The sequence below is a fragment of the Martes martes genome (assembly GCF_963455335.1).
Source record: "Martes martes genome assembly, chromosome: 6".
Taxonomy (NCBI): Eukaryota; Metazoa; Chordata; class Mammalia; order Carnivora; family Mustelidae; genus Martes; species Martes martes.
In genome coordinates this window covers 116,848,282-116,868,275 of record NC_137893.1, presented here as the reverse complement: position 1 = coordinate 116,868,275, position 19,994 = coordinate 116,848,282, and the positions used below count along the sequence as shown (strand labels likewise).

The window sequence follows — 19,994 nt, the reverse complement described above, 5'->3', positions numbered from 1 at the left end:
TTAACAGGAAGGGCCTGGTTTCTTTGGTAGTTAAGTATTTTTCAATCCTGGAAATATTTAGAATGAAATATAGAAATGTTTAAGAGAATCAAAATCATAAGATATTTCTCTGTTAAGAAGGAGACCAGACATATTTTATGATTTTGTAATGTGTAAAAGAATTTGGCCCTGGGCGCCTGGCTGGCTCAGTCAGGAGAGCATGCGACTCTTGATCTCAGGGTCATGAGTTCTGAGCCCCATGTTGTGCAAGGAAATTACTCAAAAAACAAAAACAAAAACAAAAACAAAAACCAAACACCAAAAAAACAAAAAAAGTTGGCTTATTAGATCAGAATCTCAGTTTTGAAAATATAATTGAATAATTTCTTTCTGCCTTGTGTTTTTAAGCTGAAAATCTTAGTAATTTTACATATACTATGAGAATAAAGAATCTAAGACTCACCTCATTTGTGAGTTGGTTTTCTTTTTTTAAATATTTATTTACTTAAGTAATCTCTACACCCCATGTGGGGCTTGAACTCAAAACCCCGAGATCGAGAGTCGAATGCACCACTGACTGAGCCAGCCAGGAGCCCATAAATTTAATATAGGAGATTCATAGGGCATTTTGTTGAGCTTCATCGGGTTTTTATTTTTTAAGTCAGACAACTGAAGTTCTTTAGAAAGCACTTCTATTTAGTTGTATGAATCCAATTTGAAACATCTGAAACTCTTCAACTAACTGTCTAGTATTATCCAAAAGTGACTAGTAAAATCTCCTATGTTTATATACAGAGCAATCAGAGCTGTAAGCATTATGAAGAAAATTGAGGTTTTGAATGTGTACTTTACAGAAGTCATAACATTTTGAAACCTAAATAAACTCCTGAGTAGTGATTTCTACTTAAAAAAGCTATCCTTCAAGGGCAACTAAAAATATATATATTTGTGTGTGTGTGTGTGTGTGTGTGTGTGTATAGATTTATACATATATTATATATATATTTATCTCTACATCATCCTCTCTGATACCAAGTCTTGTACTCTGTTGATGGATGTGGGATCAGAAAAACCATCACCTCTATTTTATTTTGATAGAAGCCCCTGGAATGTTTGTTTCTGTAATGACATTTCACTAATTTTTATTGTTTGTGCAAACAAATGATTTATTCGGTACCGTATTCTGAAGTTGCAAGCAGTTCACAGATATTTATCCTTTCAATAATGCTGGAATAAAGTACAGGGTGCGGTAGGACTGTTCTCTGACTTCCTCAGAGTTGAGCAGGGTTTCATTTCAAGCCCAGGACCCTGTTTGGACAGGAGTGAAGGGGGATCCTGAACATCTGAGGACAGGAGCCGCTGTCTGTGACGCCTGTCACTCCCCTTGGCCCTACTCCCACTGCAGCTTCCCTCTCACCGACTGAAGGGCTGCATGGCATTTCCAGGAACAAAGTGAACAGGGCACCCTACACCCTTTCCTGCCCCTCACTGCATTTCTACTCCAGTCACCTAGCTCCTTCCACCTTCGCTGCACGTGTATAAACACGGTTGACTCAACCATAATACTCAGAATCCAACAACAGTAATGGCAACTGACGGGAGCTCTCCTGAGACAGGCGCCAAATCCATATGTGCTCTGCAAAGGTAGAGAGAGGTCAGATCTGCCCCACAACTCCTAAAACCAAGGAGCAAGTTTTGCACAGTCTCTGAACTTTGCCCTTTCTCTTTGTTCTAGAACCGTCCGTCACTCTATTTCAGGTCTTCCCACCACCTTTCTGAATCTACAACTGCCGTGGAAGCTCTTTTAAACATGGTTTTAGGAGCCTTAGATCTTACAAGCGTCAACTGGATGTGAACTCAAGTTACGCAGCTTAGGTCCACCAATGCCACACCTAACTGGAATAGTCCAGCCTCTCAGATCCTCCAGAAAGGAGCAGGCAAAGATTCTGGTGCCCTCAGGCCTAGAAAGGCAGAGCACAGAATCACATCGGCCCCTCCAGGGCACCCCACCCCTGTTATCCCAGGTCTGGTGAGAAAGAAGGACACCAGTTCTGGCTACCGTGAGAATGCCTCGTGCAACCTCTCTGACCATACCTATCGCTCCCTGTGCTCGGGTCATTTCCATCTAGGCTACCTCTTCAGTGCTTTCCCTGTTCCATCCATTGCCCCACCTGTCACAGAAGCATGTACCAATTACTGCTGTCCACCTAGCTGTGTAATGGGAACACACAGGGAACGTTCCAACTACAACACATACTTTTTGCTCTCAGAGATCATACCCTAGTTATGGACGCCAGATATATGATAAAATGATAGGGGTGTGAACCAACACAAGTCTGCGGGAGTTCAGAGCGAGGGAAGAATTCCTTAAGTATTCCAAGGGTAAGATTAGTCTCAGGGGACTTCAGCAAAGGCTGAACCCAAAAGAAATGAAGGATTCAGACTTGTTCTTAGGCCTATTTTATATATTCTTGGAATCAGTTTTAAATTCCCTCTGGAACAAAGAAAAGCACTAGCCATGTGGTGAGGGCAAGTCAATGGGGTGAGAACACATACACCACCAGGTTAGGAGTCTTCCATGAAATAACGTAAGCAGAGCATCGCCACAGGGGACTATGGGGGAACGTTACTCCTTCCTCCTGGTTTTGAACTGCCATTTATTTCTCCGTTTCCCCAATTAAACCGTAAGCCCTTGAAGTAAAGGAACGAAGGCTTTGCCTCTTCTGAGTACTTCTTTTAGAAGATCTAGTAAGATATACTGGGCATGGCCCAGGAACTCAGTACCTACATGCTGAGTATTATGAGGCTAAATAACAAAGAAGATACTATTCTCTCTCTAATGGCACTATTTATCACAGTTTCTGGCCAACAGAACTCCTGCTTCAGCCACTGTTCTGTGCCCTGGACCCAGGAAGCAGAGGGGAACAACGGCCTCTTCCTCCTCCTCCTCATCATTAATGGGAATGAGGCGTTTACATCAATATTGCCTGTCCCTCTCATTTCTTAGGGCTGATGAACTATTTGTTCTTGATCTTCTGCCACAGGTAACAGAGGCAATGCTGAAAGAGCTCCATGGGAAATCACAAAACACTGTCTGATATAATCAGATACAGTCACCACTAGAGGCCTCTCCCTGCACAGAGTGCCTGATAAACATCACCATGTCCCAACCTGATCGGCCCTTTAATCAAGGAAGCACATGGTAACTGTTAAATGCCTTCTTTCTGTGATCATGAGTATGTTTACTCAGTGAGTGGTGATGAATTAAAGAACTACACAGACATGACAGATTCATGATTACAAGGTCCTGCCATGCCCTTTTATCTCCGCACATACCTCCTCACAGACTTCACGGACTGCTGCCACGCTCGGCTCCTCCTCAGGCTCCATGCCTCCCCCGGGGACAATCCATCGGTCTGGATGGCGACTACTGCTCACGAGTAGCACCTGAAAGTCACAGAAGTCACATGGACAGTTAAAAAGAAAAAAGGCACATTTGTACAAACTCTTAACAACATGGAAGAGTATGCACCTGAGACCTATTTTTTGTTTATACCTCTCTGGGTCACTTCTTGTAGGGTGGCTTTCGTTTCTAGTGGAAAGAGTAGACAACTCACCTTGTAAAAAGCAGAAAGGCATCTGAACCAGTGGCCTTTACCTCTACCTTTCCTCAGGCTGTCAATCACCTGTGCTATCTATCCTCTCCTTTGTCCCTTTCCCTAAAGCCCTTTGAACACAGAGTTGAGAAAGACTGGGGAGGAAAAAAGTCACCGATAAGCCTGGAGCGCCATGAAGGGCCGGTCAGAAGGAAAGAAGTCCTTAGCCCTGGTTGGCACCGTAGTCCCAACACCTTCCCTCCCAGCTTGTCATCCATGTGTCCCAGCTCCTGATCCATCCGATGGCCACAAGCCAGTACAACGCACCACCCTAAGTTCTAACTGTGCCCTCAGAACCCAACTCCCTCATCTACAGTGAAAGTTGGAAAATTTCATCATGCTTTCAGCTGAGATAAAACTAGAATTTTTTTCACTACGAAGTTTTATTAAGAAATGAGAAGAAAACCAACAAAACACACACGCACGCACGCACGCACACACACACACACAAAATCCTGCAGACTATGGTTTACTAATGCAAAATTAACCAGCATTCTAGTTATGGCAGAAAAAAAAATCCTAGAATGTCCCCAGCTCCTTTTCCTTACCCCTCTTTAGGCCAGATGCTGAACAGTTAGCTGGATCCCTCCTTGGAGGCAGAATTAGTTGGCATTACTCCCAAATTGAAAAGAATCATCTACATAGCTCCCTACACCATCACTTACTGACGAGGTCTTTTGAACTTCCCTCCCTATTCCAAACGTATTCACCCTGTGCACTTCACTTCTACTCTGCTGTCATCCTTGTTGCCTGGAAGAAAATGCTACATTCTCTGTAGCCCCTACAGATTCCATCACTGACTTCCGGTGACCTACCTTCTGGTCCTCTCCCATGTCTCCCCTGTGTTTCTGCAAGTATATGGGCCCTTAGAAATTCTACCTTTTTTTTTCATCCTTAATCCCTTTTCTTCATGTCATGATAGAGTCTCTTGATGCTCCTCTACAAAATCTGTGATCTGCTGACTCAGAGGGGGCTGTGGAGTTAAGAAGGAAATCCACGGAGCCACATATAGTCACCAATATATAGTCCATTGATGGAGAAAATAATATCTTTACAAGTACTTTTTTTTAAGTGCATGTAGTTTCTGTTTTGCACAATTCAGAATAACTTAAAATAATATGAAACTCACAGGAGTTTTGGGGTGGTGTGTAAATGTTTACTCTAAGGGATATTAAAAGTACGATGTAGAACGTCCTATGAAGTTTTTTTTTTTTTTTTAAAGATTTATTTATTTATTTATTTGACAGAGATATCACAAGTAGGCAGAGAGGCAAGCAGAGAGCCCGATGCGGGGCTTGATCCCAGGACCATGAGATCACAACCTGAGCCGAAGGCAGAGGCTTAACCCACTGAGCCACCCAGGCGCCCCTGAAGTTGTTTTTAAGATAAGAATCCTCACTGCACTCCCACCTCATACCATATACAAAAATTAACTCCAAATGGTCCAATGATCTAGACGTAAGAGCTAAAACTATAAAACAGCGATAAATCTGAGGGGCCTGGCTGGCTCAGTCAGTAGAGCATGTGACTCCTGATCATAGGGTCACAAATTTGAGCCTCACCTGGGGGTAGAGTTTACATAAAAAAAAAAAATTAAAAAAAAAAAAGGCAATAAATCCTCATGACCTTAAATTTCATAAAATATGCCGAATTCTTGAACATGACACCAAAAGCATGAACAAAAATAAAGATTAGATAAACTGAACTTCATCAAAATTAGAATCTCCTGTGAATTAAAGGACACGACCCAGAGTGTGAAGAAAAACGACTTACAGAATGGGAGGAAATGTTTGCAAATTATCTATCTGATAAGGGTCTGCTGTCTAAAACATGAATACATAAAAATATAAAAACTCTTACAACAACAAAAAGACAAGCAGCATTTCCCCAAAGAAGATCTACAAATAGTCAAGGAGCACATTCAAGATGCTCAACATCATCAGTCACTAGGAAAGTGCAAAGTAAAACTGGTCTGAGATACCACTTACACCCACAAGAATGGCTATAATTTTAACCCTTCTGAGGTGGTTTTTTTTAAAGATTTTATTTATTTATTTGTCAGAGAGACAGAGAGAGTACAGGCAGGCAGAGTGGCAGGCAGAGGCAGAGGGAGAAGCAGGCACTCTGTGGAGCAAGGACCCCAATGCAGGTCTCGATCCCAGGACACTGGGATCATGACCTGAGCTGAAGGCAGACGCTTAATGACTGAGCCACCCAGGGACCCAAGAATGGCTATAATTTAAAAAAAACAAGAACTGGCAAGGATGGAGAAAGACTGGAACCCTCAATCATTAGGTAAAAATGTCAAGTAGTTCAGGCACTGTGGAAAGTTTGTGGTTCCTCAAAAGTTAAATAAAAAACTACCATAAGGGGCACCTGGGTGGGTCAGTCAGTTAAGCGTCCAACTCTTGATTTTGGCTCAGGTCATGATCTCAGGGTGGTGAGAATGAGTCCCGCCTTGGGCTCTGCACTCGGCAGGGAGTCTGCCTGAGGTTCTCTCTCCCTCTCGCTCTGTACCCCCACCCCTGCTCTCTCTCTCAAAAAAAAAAAAAAAAATTACCATATGACTTAACTATCCCACTCGTAGGTATATACCCCAAAGAACCGAAAACAGGTGCTCAAATACTTATACCCAAATGGTCACAAAAGTATTATTCACTGTAGCCAAAGCACAGAAACTTGAATGTCCATCAATGAATGAATGGCTAACATGGCGTACACATGCGCAGGGAGAGTCCCATAAAAAGAACGAAGCACTGATCCATGCTACATAGTGGATCAACCATGAAAACATCATGCTAAGTGAAAGCCAGAGCCCAAATGTCACATGTTGTAAGATCCCACTGATGAGAAATGGGTAGAACAGGTCAACCCATACAGATAGAAAGCAAACTGCTGGTTGCCAGGGACTGCGAGAAGAGAAAATTGGACAGTAACTCCTTAATTAGAGTATAGGATTTTGTTTGGAAGTGATCACAGTGTTTTAAAATTGTAGAAAGGTTGCTAGATGCCACTGAATTGGTACTAAACGCCACTGAATTGTTCACTTCTAAATGGTTATTTCTAAATGGTTCACTTCTAAATGTTCACACAATAATGTGACATGAACTTAACCTCAATAAAATAAGACTGGTTTTAAGATCACAGTAAATTTTAAAAGCTAAATTCAGGAGTCAGTGCTACTACTTTCTACATCAGAATCTACACTCCAGGGAAGTGGCCTCCCAGAAAGTCATTCTTAGTTTTATAAACTATTAAATTATAGAGCTGAAATAAGAGAAAAAGGGATTATTGCCACACTCCTTCCATCTCTGATAATTGTGGCAAATTTTACATTTTTAAAAAAATTCCCTATTGAGTACACTTGTGATAGGCACAGGGTGTTAATATGTAAGTGACGAATCACTAAATTCTACTCCTGAAACCAATATTATACTATATGTTAACTAACTAGAATTCAGATAAAACTTACCAAGAAATTCCTTATCAAAATAAAAATAAACCCAAACACAATCATGTTTGTTAATTTAAGTTAAACGTTTTTCTAAAAAGTCGTCCAAAGACTCTACATAATGGCATTTAAGTCAACAATCCAATATGCAAGGAAAACTCAAGAAGAAGGAGTAGGAATATGGGTTAATCTTTCACTGATTTGTTATATAAACAACATGCAGTCTTTCTTCCTAGAGTTCTCCTACTTCTTGGCAAAGTGTTGTGCAGCCATTCCAAACCTAATAAGCATTTGCTTGAAAGGCTGACTAAGGCCATCCAATTAGGTTATAGACCAAATGAAAGACCTTTACAGGGACAATTCCAAGCCAAAGCAAAGGAAACCTCTAACATAAAGTATAATTTAATTTCTAAATTTCAATCAATGTGAAATATCAATCAGTAAATTTAGGAAGCATTACTACTTTGCACATTCAAAGTACGACTGCGTGAGGTAATACTACGTATAATACCAACACTGGGAAAAACAAGCCTCATTACTTTGTAGTCACACTTCAAAGTAAACACTGTTATGAGTAAACAATTCTCCTGGCTAAGTTTCCTTGACAACCCACTGCAAATTTACTGCAAAAAACCAAAAACATTCTTCACTTTAGCCAGAGGCTTTACTCCTTCTGTCTTATAAAACACTAAATGGTGTTTCTGGTCAGTAAATTCTAATTCTGAAGCTTGATTTTTAAATACAAAATTATTTGAAAAGAAATTAAATGGCAAAGCTTCTAAATCTGAAAATGATATACTAACAGAAAAAAAGCCCCACAGAACTTGTTATTTATTCAACAAACATTCATTAAGCATCATTGTAAACCAGGAAACCTCTGCAATTTTAAGGCAGATCACAGTGGGGGACTGGATGACCAGGTATTAGACCTTTCATGAAACTCTTATCACCAAGACAGGTGATATCTGTACAGAGATAGATAAATGTACCCATAGAACACATCACACCCTACTCCTGGATTTATAATACAGGTGGTCCTACAGAGCAGGGAGAAATCAACAGGTAGGGCAGGGACAAGTTACCATCTACATGGACACCGAAGAAAATCATTATATTGATAAGGGACACATGCATGCAAGAAAAGACTAACAAGATCTGTGGGAATAATAAACCTAATGGGGGAAGATTTACATAAAGGGTTTAATTAAGCTTGGAACAGTAATGTTTTATTCTTAAGCATCATTAAAGCAATTTTAAAAACCTTAATATAAATTTTCAGAAGAAAATAAAAGAGAGGCACCCGGGTGGCTCAGTCCTAAGCCTCTGACTCTTGGTTTGGGCTCAGATGATGATCTCAGGGTCCTGGGATTGAGCCCCACATCAAGCCCCTGCTGAGCATGGAGCCTGCTTCTCCCTCTCCCTCTGCCGCTCCCAGCCCCCGCCCCCGCTCACGTTCTCTCTTGCTTGCTCTGTTCTCTCTCAAATAAATAAAATCTTAAAAAAAAAAAGAATATAAAAGAAAGCCCCCTGACCTAAAAGGAAATGTGTATCTAGAGGAGAGGGGGAGAAAAAAGAGAAAGAAAAAAGAATAGTAATACATGATAAGGAATGCTTTGGTTCAGGTAGGCATGGGATACCACAAAGACTGAAAAGAGACACCTAACCCAGGCTGGGGGCCGGGGGTGGGGGGGGGGGAGGCTGTAGAGGGATGATAAGAGAAGATTTCTTAAAGGAAGTAAACTTGAGTTAAATCCAACAAAAATCAGAAGCCTACTGTGTGCCCTTGTGTTTAGTACACAAAAGCAAAGTAGATACAGCCTCAGCTCTTGAGAAATTTAAAGTCCAGTGGTTAAGACAGACAAGAAGTCAGGTAACTATACTTCAGTGTCTGTGGCAGAGACCATAATGTTCACCAGATATTTTATGTCCTTGTTTATAATATTCCAAGCCCCCCTGCTATCAGGTGGGGCCATCTGACTAGTTCTGGCTAAGGAAATATGAGCAGAAGGGACACACATCACTTCTGGGCTAAGGCAGGGAGAAGCCCACCCAGCCAGCCTCTCTTTTCCTCTGTCACAGTGCCCAAGGACACAGTGAGCTCCGGTTAGTGTAGCTATGAGTTGGGCATCTGAATGGAAGAGCTCCTGTGTAGAGTACAAGCAATACAACTGTGTTGTGTTACAACAATGAGATTTCAGGGTTAATCTGTCATTGCAGCATAACCTAGTCTATCCTGATTAATAGTGTGAGAGGTCAGTGAAATGTCTAAGGATCTCTTCTGCTGACCGCCTCATACCCAAGTCTTAAGCACAGAGCGTGCCCCGTATTAGTGGCCAATAAAAGTTTAGTGAGCAAATGAAAGAATGGTCCAATGACGGAATGAACAAATGAGTGCTTTACAGAAAGAGTTCAGAAAGCATACAGAAGGGGTTTATTACTTAGGGAGACTGAACAAAAAGGCAGGGGTCTAATTATCAAGAGTTTGGATTGAAACCTGAAGGCAATGGCTAAGTCAAGGAAGTTGTTTAAGCAAAGAAATAACATAACCCAATTTGTTTCTGTTTTTAGTTTTAAAAGTTTATGTAAACAAAAATTAATTCCTTCCAGGAAGTGCCAAACTGGAAGTGGCTAGAAGCATTCCTTCCAATTTGGGTTTTAGAAAGGTCACTTTGACTTGAGCTGGATGTGGGCAAGCTTGGTAGCAGAACATGCTTCTGGTTGAGAAGAATTCAGGTTGAGAAAGGATAAGGACAGAAGTGGGAGTGGGAAGGAAGTTACAGGCTCTCAGATAAACAGAAAGAAGCATCCACAGGACCAAGTGATTGGCAGACTATGGGCCAGGTCAACAGCAGAGCTGCCCTCCACCGCTGAAAATGTGGAAGGTCAGTGGAGCAGGGAACCTGAGGGAGGATATCCTCTGAACATACGAATTGAGAGTGTAATGAGATGTCTAACGAATATTTCTAGTGGACAAGCACATAAATGTGGGACTGGAGCTTAGAAGAGGAAAAAAGAGATTTGGGGGAAAAATGGTCTTAGATTCGATGAGACAGCACGAGACTAACACAAGAGAGAATATACATATTTGCAAAGTTCTAGCTATGGGGAGCTATCCCCATTCTCCCTATCGGCCACTCCCCCTGGTGTCAGAGAAGTTTCTATTCCCATCAACCGAGAGCACAGTGTGCTATGCTGGGAAATATATTCCACGTAACCCAGGTTAAAGATCTGGAAATATTTTCCTTAAAAAATCAGATTATCTGTGGTGATAGTCTATATTGTGGGGAATCCTGATTAACAAGTGACAGATTTTAGACATATTGCTAATTTCCAAAAAATTACATTCAGTAAGACACCCAACATGATCTCATTTCTAACAACGCAGTGCCCCTGACATTCGACAGTCCCTCCGCACTGCCATTAAATGCCAGAGAGCTCTGCTGGCATCCCAGATGACATGAGGGCTGTACCCCATCAAATCTGTGTATGACATGCCCTGCAAACTGCTTCTACAGACAACCCCCTCCTAATCATTTCTGGGTCCCTTCTTCAAAATAAGACCAGGGGTGCCCAGGTGGCTCAGGTGGTTAAGTGTTTGCCTTCAGCTCAGGTGTGGAATCGAGCCCCACATGGGGTTCCCTGCTTAGCGGGGAGCCTGCTTCTCCCTCTGCCCTGCCACTCCCCCTGCTCATACTCTCTCTCTCACTCAAATAAATAAATAAGGTCTTTAAAAAAAATAAAATTTTAAAAAATAAGACCAAAACAATTGTGAATACTGCACTTGCTTGGATTCCAAATAAACAAAAGTGTTATTATATTTTACAGGGTATATTTGATATACATATATACACCCAGTGTGGAGTCCAATGCATGGCTTGAACTCACAAGCCTGAGCTGAGATGAAAAGCTGGATGCTTTACTGACAAAGCTACCCAGGTACCCCATATAGAATATTTTACAGAACAGCTGCCACAAGTTCTTATGCACAAGGACCCTAAAAAGTATTTAAAAGATGAATAAAGCTCAGCAGGAAGTCAAATAACTTGTTCAAGTTAAATCAATAAATTATCACAGCGCCAAGCATTAGTAGGACCAGTGCCTAGAGTTTTGAGGACATTTTGCCCTTTGACTATTTTTTTCCTACACAGGAGCTCAAAATACTGCTAATGTAAGGAACAAGTAGACATAAACAGTCAGTTTACAAAATGCCTTATAAACATCCCTTCTCTTTATCTAGCCCATCAGGCTATTTATTTAATAAAAGGAAATTCCCTGTCTAGTACAAAGAAATATCATATTATGCTGTCAACAGATATTCTGACAGTTTTGCTTTGGAAACAACAAGGTATTTTAAGAACAATATGAAAAGGTAGTCAGAGACACAAACTCTCCTGCATGGCATGCTTAAGTATGAGTTCCAGGGTACAGAGTGTAACACTAGCCTTCTAAGTGAGTGGCCTGCGCGGTCTTCCTCAACTAATGTCCAAATGTTTTTGTTTTTTTTTTTCAAGATTTTATTTATTTATTTAATTGACAGAGAGAGAGAGAGAGAGAGAGGGAACACAAGCAGAGGGAGTGGGAGAGGGAGAAGCAGACTCCCCGTTGAGCAGGGAGCTGGATGCAGGGCTTGATCCCAGGACCCTGGGATCATGACCTGAGCAGAAGGCAGATGCTTAACCAACTGAGCCACCCAGGTGCCCTAATGTCCAAATGTTAAGATAACCACACGAAGCATTTATATCACCTGGTAGTCAATGACTTTATCTCTAAAAAGAAGACTAAAGAAACCAATAAACTTGGCTAAATTTGCAGGTTATATGGAAAAAAAAAAAAAAGACTGAAAGTTGTTGGATTACACTGTCTCAACATAACTTACTGGAATGTCCCAGGATATTTCTGTAAACCTTAACCCACTCCCACAACCCTTGTATACACTGAAAAAAAGCAGACGAACCTTGCAGGGGAATAAATACCAACAAGGGCAGGCAGCGTTTATTCAGTGCCTATCTTGTGCCAGGAGCGGCATTTTACACATTCTATTTTTAACATACTCTTCCTAATGTTCAAGCACACAAGCGGGTACTTTTTAATACTAGCCATTACAGCAATGAGGAAACCAAGCCTTAGATGATTTAGTGATGTGACAAAGGGCACAGAAAGGATGGTGCTGAGCCAGGATTCAAAAGCCAGTCTACCTGTCTGACTCTGACCACTTGGCCACTGAGAGCCTGTTATACCCACGATGTAGCCAGCCCTATATGAAAAACCCTCCGAAAACCTAACTGCCACCAGATAAAAGGAAAAGATGAAGAAGGCATTCTAATCTAATCTTGAATTCAAGTCAAGGATTTGGACCAGTTGCATGAGCAGAAATTATATGTTTTATTACATCTTCCTCGGCCAGAGCTGTCTTCTATAGGGAGGGAGCCTGTGAATTCCCCCATGTTACGCAACTTCCGTACACTTTCTTTTCTAAAAATGTTTATTAATAAATATAAAAAATGGCTACTAATACACGATATGATGCTCCGTTATTTTTCACGTGTTTAGACACTACCACAATTCAAGTAATTCCTTACTGAAGCATTTCTTCCCTAAACAACTGTTGTCCAGTCATCACTTGCTTTAAAAGAAGTGAGGCATGGAGGAATGGGGGTGAGTGGGAGGCAGAGATGTATAAAAATAAATGAAGCCTACAACTGAACGGCCCACTCTCTCATGTAAGGATTGGCAAACTGTGGCCCATGGGCCAAATCCAGCCTACCACCAGTTTTTGCATGGCCCTTGACCTAAAAAACAACAACAACAAAAAGTTGGAAAAAAAAGTCAAAAAAGAGTATTTAAGAACATGTGGATTTATATGAAATTCAAATTACAGGGTCCATAAATAAAGTTTGTTGAGGTACAGCCACTGAATGCCCATTCATTTACCTACAGTGCAGGGCTGCTTTCAAGCTACAAGGGCAGAGCTGAAGAGCCCGGATAAAGATCATGGGCCCGCAAGGCCAAACATATTTTCTATCTGGTCCTTTACAGAAAAAGTTTGCCAACACTTGACCTACTGAAGGGCCCAAGTAGCTACAACATCACATTGATAAGGACTATGAGAGGGGAGAAGACTTTGAGAGGGTTCCAGAACACTTGTCAGGAAGGAATATGTGAACTGGGCCGAGAGGACTTTCCTGAGCCCAGGAAGGAGAAGTGCTCCAGACAGGGGTACCGCAACTGCCGAGGCACAGATGTGCAAACTCTGTGTTATATCCAGAGAAGGTGGAGAAATACGAGTAGCAAAGGGTGCATGATGGGAAAGAAAAAGAGGGGAACGGAGGAGACTGGTAAATTAGATGGGGACCAGTATAAAAAACTCCAACAGCAAACATTACCAAAGAGTTACAGCAACTGAAGGCAACTGGGAATCCTCCTTCGTGTTTGAAGAGGAAGATGGCCATTTCATTTGTTCTAGAAGCCTACTGAATCTAGAAGCTGAATGAGTGATGGGCTGGAGTTGGGACAGAGAGATCAGGTAGAGAGGATAAGGGCTGTAACTGTCATTCCTGGAGATGGGGAGCAACAATGGCTAAAAGTCGTATTTCAGGGACAGTGATGGCAGGGACTGGTATAATTAATCAGAACGGAGGGTGCTGTGAAAGGATGTAGAGGCTAAGGCTTTTTACTGGGGTCAACAGGTGGTCGGAAATAACCTGTTTTTCAAGAGACAAACAGGAGGGGAGCAGATGGGAAAAGAAAAGAAGTTTGAAGCACCTCTAGAAGAAGTTAAGCTTCCTGCCCTCTATGACGGGAATGTCACCACCTCAATTTAAATGTCCATTTGAAGCATTCACCCCAGAAACAATGCCTGCCTCTGTACAGTACAATTGGTGCCACTAAGGAGAAGGCACTTTCTTTAAAACCTCGTGTACAGGGGCGCCTGGGTGGCTCAGTGGGTTAAGCCTCTGTCTTTGGCTCGAGTCATGATCTCAGGGTCCTGGGATCAAGCCCCGCATTGGGCTCTCTGCTGGGTGGGGAGCCTGCCTCCCCCCCTCTCTCTGCTTGCTTCTCTGCCTACTTGTGATCTCTGTCAAACAAATAAATAAAATCTTTAAAAACAAAACAAAATAAACAAAAAAAACCAACCTTGTGTACAGCTTGGATATTTTAGAACAAGCATGTAAGATTTTTATAACTGGCCAAGAAAAATGCCAAGCATTATTCCCTAGGAAATTTCTGAAAGCGAAGTTAAGACTGAATGAAATATTTAGAATGTTCAAGTTTCTTGAGGTCATTAAAACAAACAAAGCCACAGCAACAACATTCCTGACATCCATAAACTGCATTATTTTCCCACACATGATCTTAGAACCGTAGGAATACACTGTAAAATCACTATTCATCAAGACACGGGTTTTGCTGAGCCATACACAAATGAAGTCTTCCAAAATACAGGGTCACAAAAAAAGATCCTCACTGCAGACTCAAAGGCGGGTATGTTTCGTATCCTCAGAGTAGCCTGAACATATCAGTCACATTTCAATCTAACTTGAGATGGCAAGTTTAAAACCAGAGATGTATGCTGTCTACTTTATAGAGGAGGGCAGTCAGAGACCTGGGTTACAAACTGGCCTCACACCAATCAGCCACGCCACTGCAAAAAAAAAGAAAAAATCAAGACTTCAATTTTCTCAGTTTTAAAATGAGGTTGTTCAAATAATCTCAAAATCCCCACAAGCACTAACATTCTATTGTTCTCAGTTTACACAGGTGTGTGTGCCTGAAGAGTGGGTCCTAATTTTCCTCTTTTTTATGACCTATTTTTTTAATAGTACATACCGCACTTGTTAAAAAGGTACAGATGGACAGTCTGTGAAAAGTAAGCCTCTCCTAAGTCTGTCCCAGAGGCACTTCTTATGAAGGCTTCTTGAGATATCTTAGCATATATGAGTATAAACAGATACACAGTTATTATTTTTTCCTCTTTGTTATCTCAAATAGTAAGCCATCACACACACTGTCCTTAGTTTTTCATTTAAATCGCAGCAATCATCTCATCACTACATACCAAAGAACCTTCTCTTTTCTCTTTTAATGACCATGTGGTAGTTTTAAAAACTCCCTTATTTTAGAAAATTCCAAACATACACAAAAGCAGAGGAAAAATATAATGAATCTTCAAGTATTAATTAACTGGCTTTAGTAATTATTAACATTTTGCCTGTCATGGTTTATTTACCTAAACCCCACTCCCAGAGCATTTTATTTTTCTTTTTTAAAAGATTTTATTTACTGGGGCGCCTGGGTGGCTCAGTGGGTTAAGCCGCTGCCTTCGGCTCAGGTCATGATCTCAGGGTCCTGGGATCGAGCTCCACATCAGGCTCTCTGCACAGCAGAGAGCCTGCTTCCCCCTCTCTCTCTGCCTGCCTCTCTGCCTACTTGTGATATTTCTGTCAAATAAATAAATAAAATCTAACAACAAAAAAAAGATTTTATTTATTTATTTGACAGAGAGAGGCACAGCCAGAGAGCAGAGAGGGAACACAAGCAAGGGGAGTGGGAGAGGGAGAAGCAGGCTTCTGCTGAGCAGGGAGTCGGATGTGGGGCTCGATCCCAGAGTCCTGGGATCATGACCTGAGCCAAAGGCAGCCCCCAGAGTATTTTAAACCAAATCCCAGATATCAATATATTTTATCACTAAATACTTCAGTTTCATTATCATTAACAGGTAAGGACTTTTAAAAGATATGATCATAGGGCACCTGGGTGGCCCAGTCAGTTAAGGGTCCAACTGTGGATTTTGGCTCAAGTCATGATCTCATCATCAGGAGATCAAGTCTGCTTCCCCCAAGTCTGATCCCCCCTTCCCGGGCTGGGTCCTCTTGAGATTCTCCCCCTCATCCTCTGCCCCTCCCTGGACTCACATATGACCACACCCTCTTCTCTACCTAAAATAAATAAATAAATCTTTAAAAAAATATATAACCACAATGTCATTATTATATCAACGATATACAATGAACAATTCCTTACACTCATCTAATAGGCCATATCCAAATTTCTCTAATCATTTAAACAATGTTATTTTACAACTGGTTTATTTAAATGAAGATCCCTACAAAGGCCACACATTCCATTTGGTTGCTATGACTTGTAAGCCTTAGTCTAAAACAGTTCCCCCTCCTGACCTATCATCTTCAAGCCACTTATTTGTTGAAGAAAACAGATCATTTCTTTATCTTGCAAGATTTCCCACATTCCAGGGGCGCCTGGGTGGCTCAGTGGGTTAAAGCCTCTGCCTTTGGCTCAGGTCGTGGTCCCAGGGTCTTGGGATCGGGCCCCGCGTCCGGCTCTCTGCTCAGTGGGGAGCCTGCTTCCTCCTCTCTCTGCCTGCCTCTCTGCCTACTTGTGATCTCTGTCAAATAAATAAAATCTTAAAAAAAAAAAAAAAAGATTTCCCACATTCTAGCATTTGCTAATGCCTTCCCTCAGTGGTGATATTCAACTTGGTCCCCTCTCTCCCATAGTTCCTGTACCCAGGTGGGTAGATCTTGAAGCCTAATCAGGTTTGGATCTGCTTTGGCAAGAAAACTTCCCTGCCTGTGCCACATACTTGCTACAGCATGGCACTGTCAGATAATAAGATCTGACATCACCTTCAGTGATGAGATGACACTGGTGTCAAGTACTGTCATATGATCTGTTCACGACAGAGCTTATGATCAGCCTTTCTTTGACTGACTTTAGCATCGATTAATGACACCTATCTATATCCATAACAGCATTAGGGAATGCAAATTATACTTTTCTAATTCCACTGTCCTTTTCATATATGTCAGCTGAAATTTCCACTTCAAAGAAACTTCACCATTAACTGATTAATATAAGAAAGGTAAGATAAACACTTTCTTCCCCTTCTAATTTACTAATTTTTAAAAAATGAGACAGTGTGCAAGCAATCTCCTAATATTTTGTTGTTACTGTTGGATCACCGACTTGTAAATTTTAATACTTCTCATGTTTCAGTTGATGGCAGGCATTAGTCTTTTGATGTTTCTACCTTCATTAGAAAATTCATTAGAGAAATTCATTAGAGAAAAATGAATTTTGGGTTATACTGATATTTCTATTTCAGATTTAAGGTTACTGAGTTTTAGGGGCACCTGAGTAGCCCAGTCGTTAAGCATCTGCTTTCAGGTCAGGTCATAAACTCAGGGTCCTGGGATAAAGCTCCACATCCGGCTCTATGCTAGGCAGAGAGCCGGCTTCTCGCTCTCTCCCTCTCTTGTGCATGCATTCTATCTCCCCTCCCCTCCTCGTGCTCTCTCCCTCTCTTGTTCATGCATTCTATCTCAAATACATAAATAAATAAAATCTTAAAAATAATAATAAAAAAGTAAAGTTACTCAATTTTGGGGGCACCTGGCTGGCTCAGTCGAGGGAGCATGCAACTGTTGATCTCAGGATCGTGAGTTCGAGCCCCATATTGGGTGGAGAGATTACTTAAAAATAAACTCTTAAAACAGTTACTGAGCTTTTAACTTCTTGGATTTCATGCTTATATATTTTTATGCTGAAAATAACATTGATATAATTATCTGAGTCATCCTGTAATATAATTTAATAGTTTCAAGTTAATAGCACTATTAACCATAAAACTACTGACTACAGTTCAAGGTTTCTTTGTAGTTCTTCTCAGCCTAAGGATAGATCCCACTAAAGATGTTCAATCAAAACACTGTTCAGAGTCACATGAAAGATTTATTTTTCTGTATGATTATGCCACTAGGTTGATACACAAAACCTTTGGTTTTTTCATTTTTAGAAAATGTATTTTGTTTTAACTGAATTATAATTCACATTCACTGGAATTTGCAGATCGTCAAGGTACGGTTTAATGAGTCTGACTAATGCGTGCACCTGATCCCAAGCACAGTCCTATAAGGATACACATTTCCATTTCTCCAGAAAGTTCCCTGTGACTCTTTAATGTCAACGCCCCAACCCAGAGGCAACTGCTATTTGTGATTTATACCATTACAGATTAGTTTTGCTTGTTCTGGGTCCTCATATAAATGAAATCATACATATCCCCACTGGGGACTATATTACATGGTTGTACCACAATTTACTGAATCAGATCTCGTGATGGATGTTTTGGGTATTTCTGATTTCTTTTTTTCCTTTTTTTTTTTTAAAGATTTTATTTATTTATTTGACAGAGAGAGAGAGATCACAAGTAGGCAGGGGGGCAGGCAGAGAGAGGAGGAAGCAGGCTCCCCACTGAGCAGAGAGCCCGATGCGGGGCTCAATCCCAGGACCCTGGGATCATGACCTGAGCCGAAGGCAGAGGCTTTAACCCACTGAGCCACCCAGGCGCCCCGGGTATTTCTAATTTCTACTATGAAAACAATGCTACCATAAACAGCCCTGTACATGAACCACTTCCTAAATGTGAATATATCGGTAGAATTCATATTCATTCACTCACTCATTCAACTAATAGTCACTGAATATCTACTCAGTGCCAATCACTGTTCTAGGCATGGTGGATACACCAATAAGCAAAACAAAGTTCCTGTTCTTTTGGAATGTATTATCTAATGGAAGAAGACAGACAATACACAAAAATAAAGTCAGGTGGTCAGTAGTATTAACAAGAAAAATAAGACCAAATAAGGAAGCAGAAATTAACAGAGTACTCTTAGGGAGGTCAGGGAAGGTCTCTCCTAAGAGGGGATGTCTGAGCACAGATCTGACTGCAGTGAGGCAAACAAGCCTTTGGCTCTCTAAGGAAAGGAACCCTTAGAAACAAGGATCCTGCCCTGAGGCCACGAGGTCAAAGTAAGAAGGCCAGAGTGCATAGAGCAGAATAATAAGCAAAGGAAAGAATAGGAGAAGGGGGAGCGCCTGGGTGGCTCAGTGGGTTAAGCCTCTGCCTTCCGCTCAGGTCATGATCTCAGGGTCCTGGAATCGAGCCCCGCATCGGGCTCTCTGCTCGGCAGGGAGCTTGCTTCCCCCTCTCTCTCTGCCTGCCTCTCCGCCTACTTGTGACCTCTCTCTGCCAAATAAATAAAATCCTTTAAAAAAAATTTTTTTATAAAAAAAAAAAAAAGAATAGGAGGAGGGGACAGGTCATAGAGGGCTTCACAGAACAAGCTAAGGAGGTAAGGACTTAGGATCTAATCCCAAAGAAGAATGCCCTGCCACTGCCCCCCTCACCCCCGCCCCAGGGGTTCGAAGCAAACATCTGAACAGAGTCACTGGAAGACAGCATGGAGAATAGACTGCAAGGTCGAACACGGGTGGGATTAAGACCCTTAGGAGGATCCAGGGAGAGAAGTGAAGATGGTTTTAGACTAAAGGGGTACCAGGGAGGATAATGAGAAGTGGTAACATTCTGACTCTTCTTCTAAAGGTAGAGCCAACAGAATTCTTAACATGGGCTACGAGAAAAAGAAAGAAGTCAAGGATGACTTCAGTTCCTAAACCTGAGTAAACAGACAAAATGGGAAAACAACGGGAGGAGCAGGTTTGGCAGGTAATACCAGGAGTTGAGCTTTGCACGTGTTAAGTCTGAGCTGCCTATCCAACACACAGATGGAGCTCTGAGGAGGTAGTTGGACAGATGTTCAGCAAAGAGGTCAGAAGCTGCAGATTAACATCTAGCAGTGTGCAGAACTGGGGCTGGACGAGATCACTTAGAAAGTCTGGAGCGCTCCTGGCTTGAGTCCTGGGGGGGGCTCTTCAATATTTTGCAGGACCCAACAAAGGAATCAAAGAAGGAACGAACTGCAAGCACAAAAGATAACCAAGCTACCGGACAGGCAAGAAGGAAAGTGAAGTGTCTCAAAGACGAGGGAATGATCAACCAGGTTAAATGCCACTAATCAAGTAAGAGGCAGACTAGTAAGAACCGA

At 41.6% G+C, this 19,994-nt stretch overlaps 1 protein-coding gene across 1 annotated transcript in view; it reads right to left on the bottom strand.

The window, feature by feature from the left end:
* NUDT3 (nudix hydrolase 3) overlaps positions 1–19,994 on the bottom strand; it is a 118,687-nt gene that overhangs the window by 56,067 nt on the left and 42,626 nt on the right. The window contains 1 exon segment of the mRNA XM_080805550.1: positions 3,316–3,426. Within this exon segment, the coding sequence (XP_080661676.1) occupies positions 3,316–3,426 (111 nt within the window).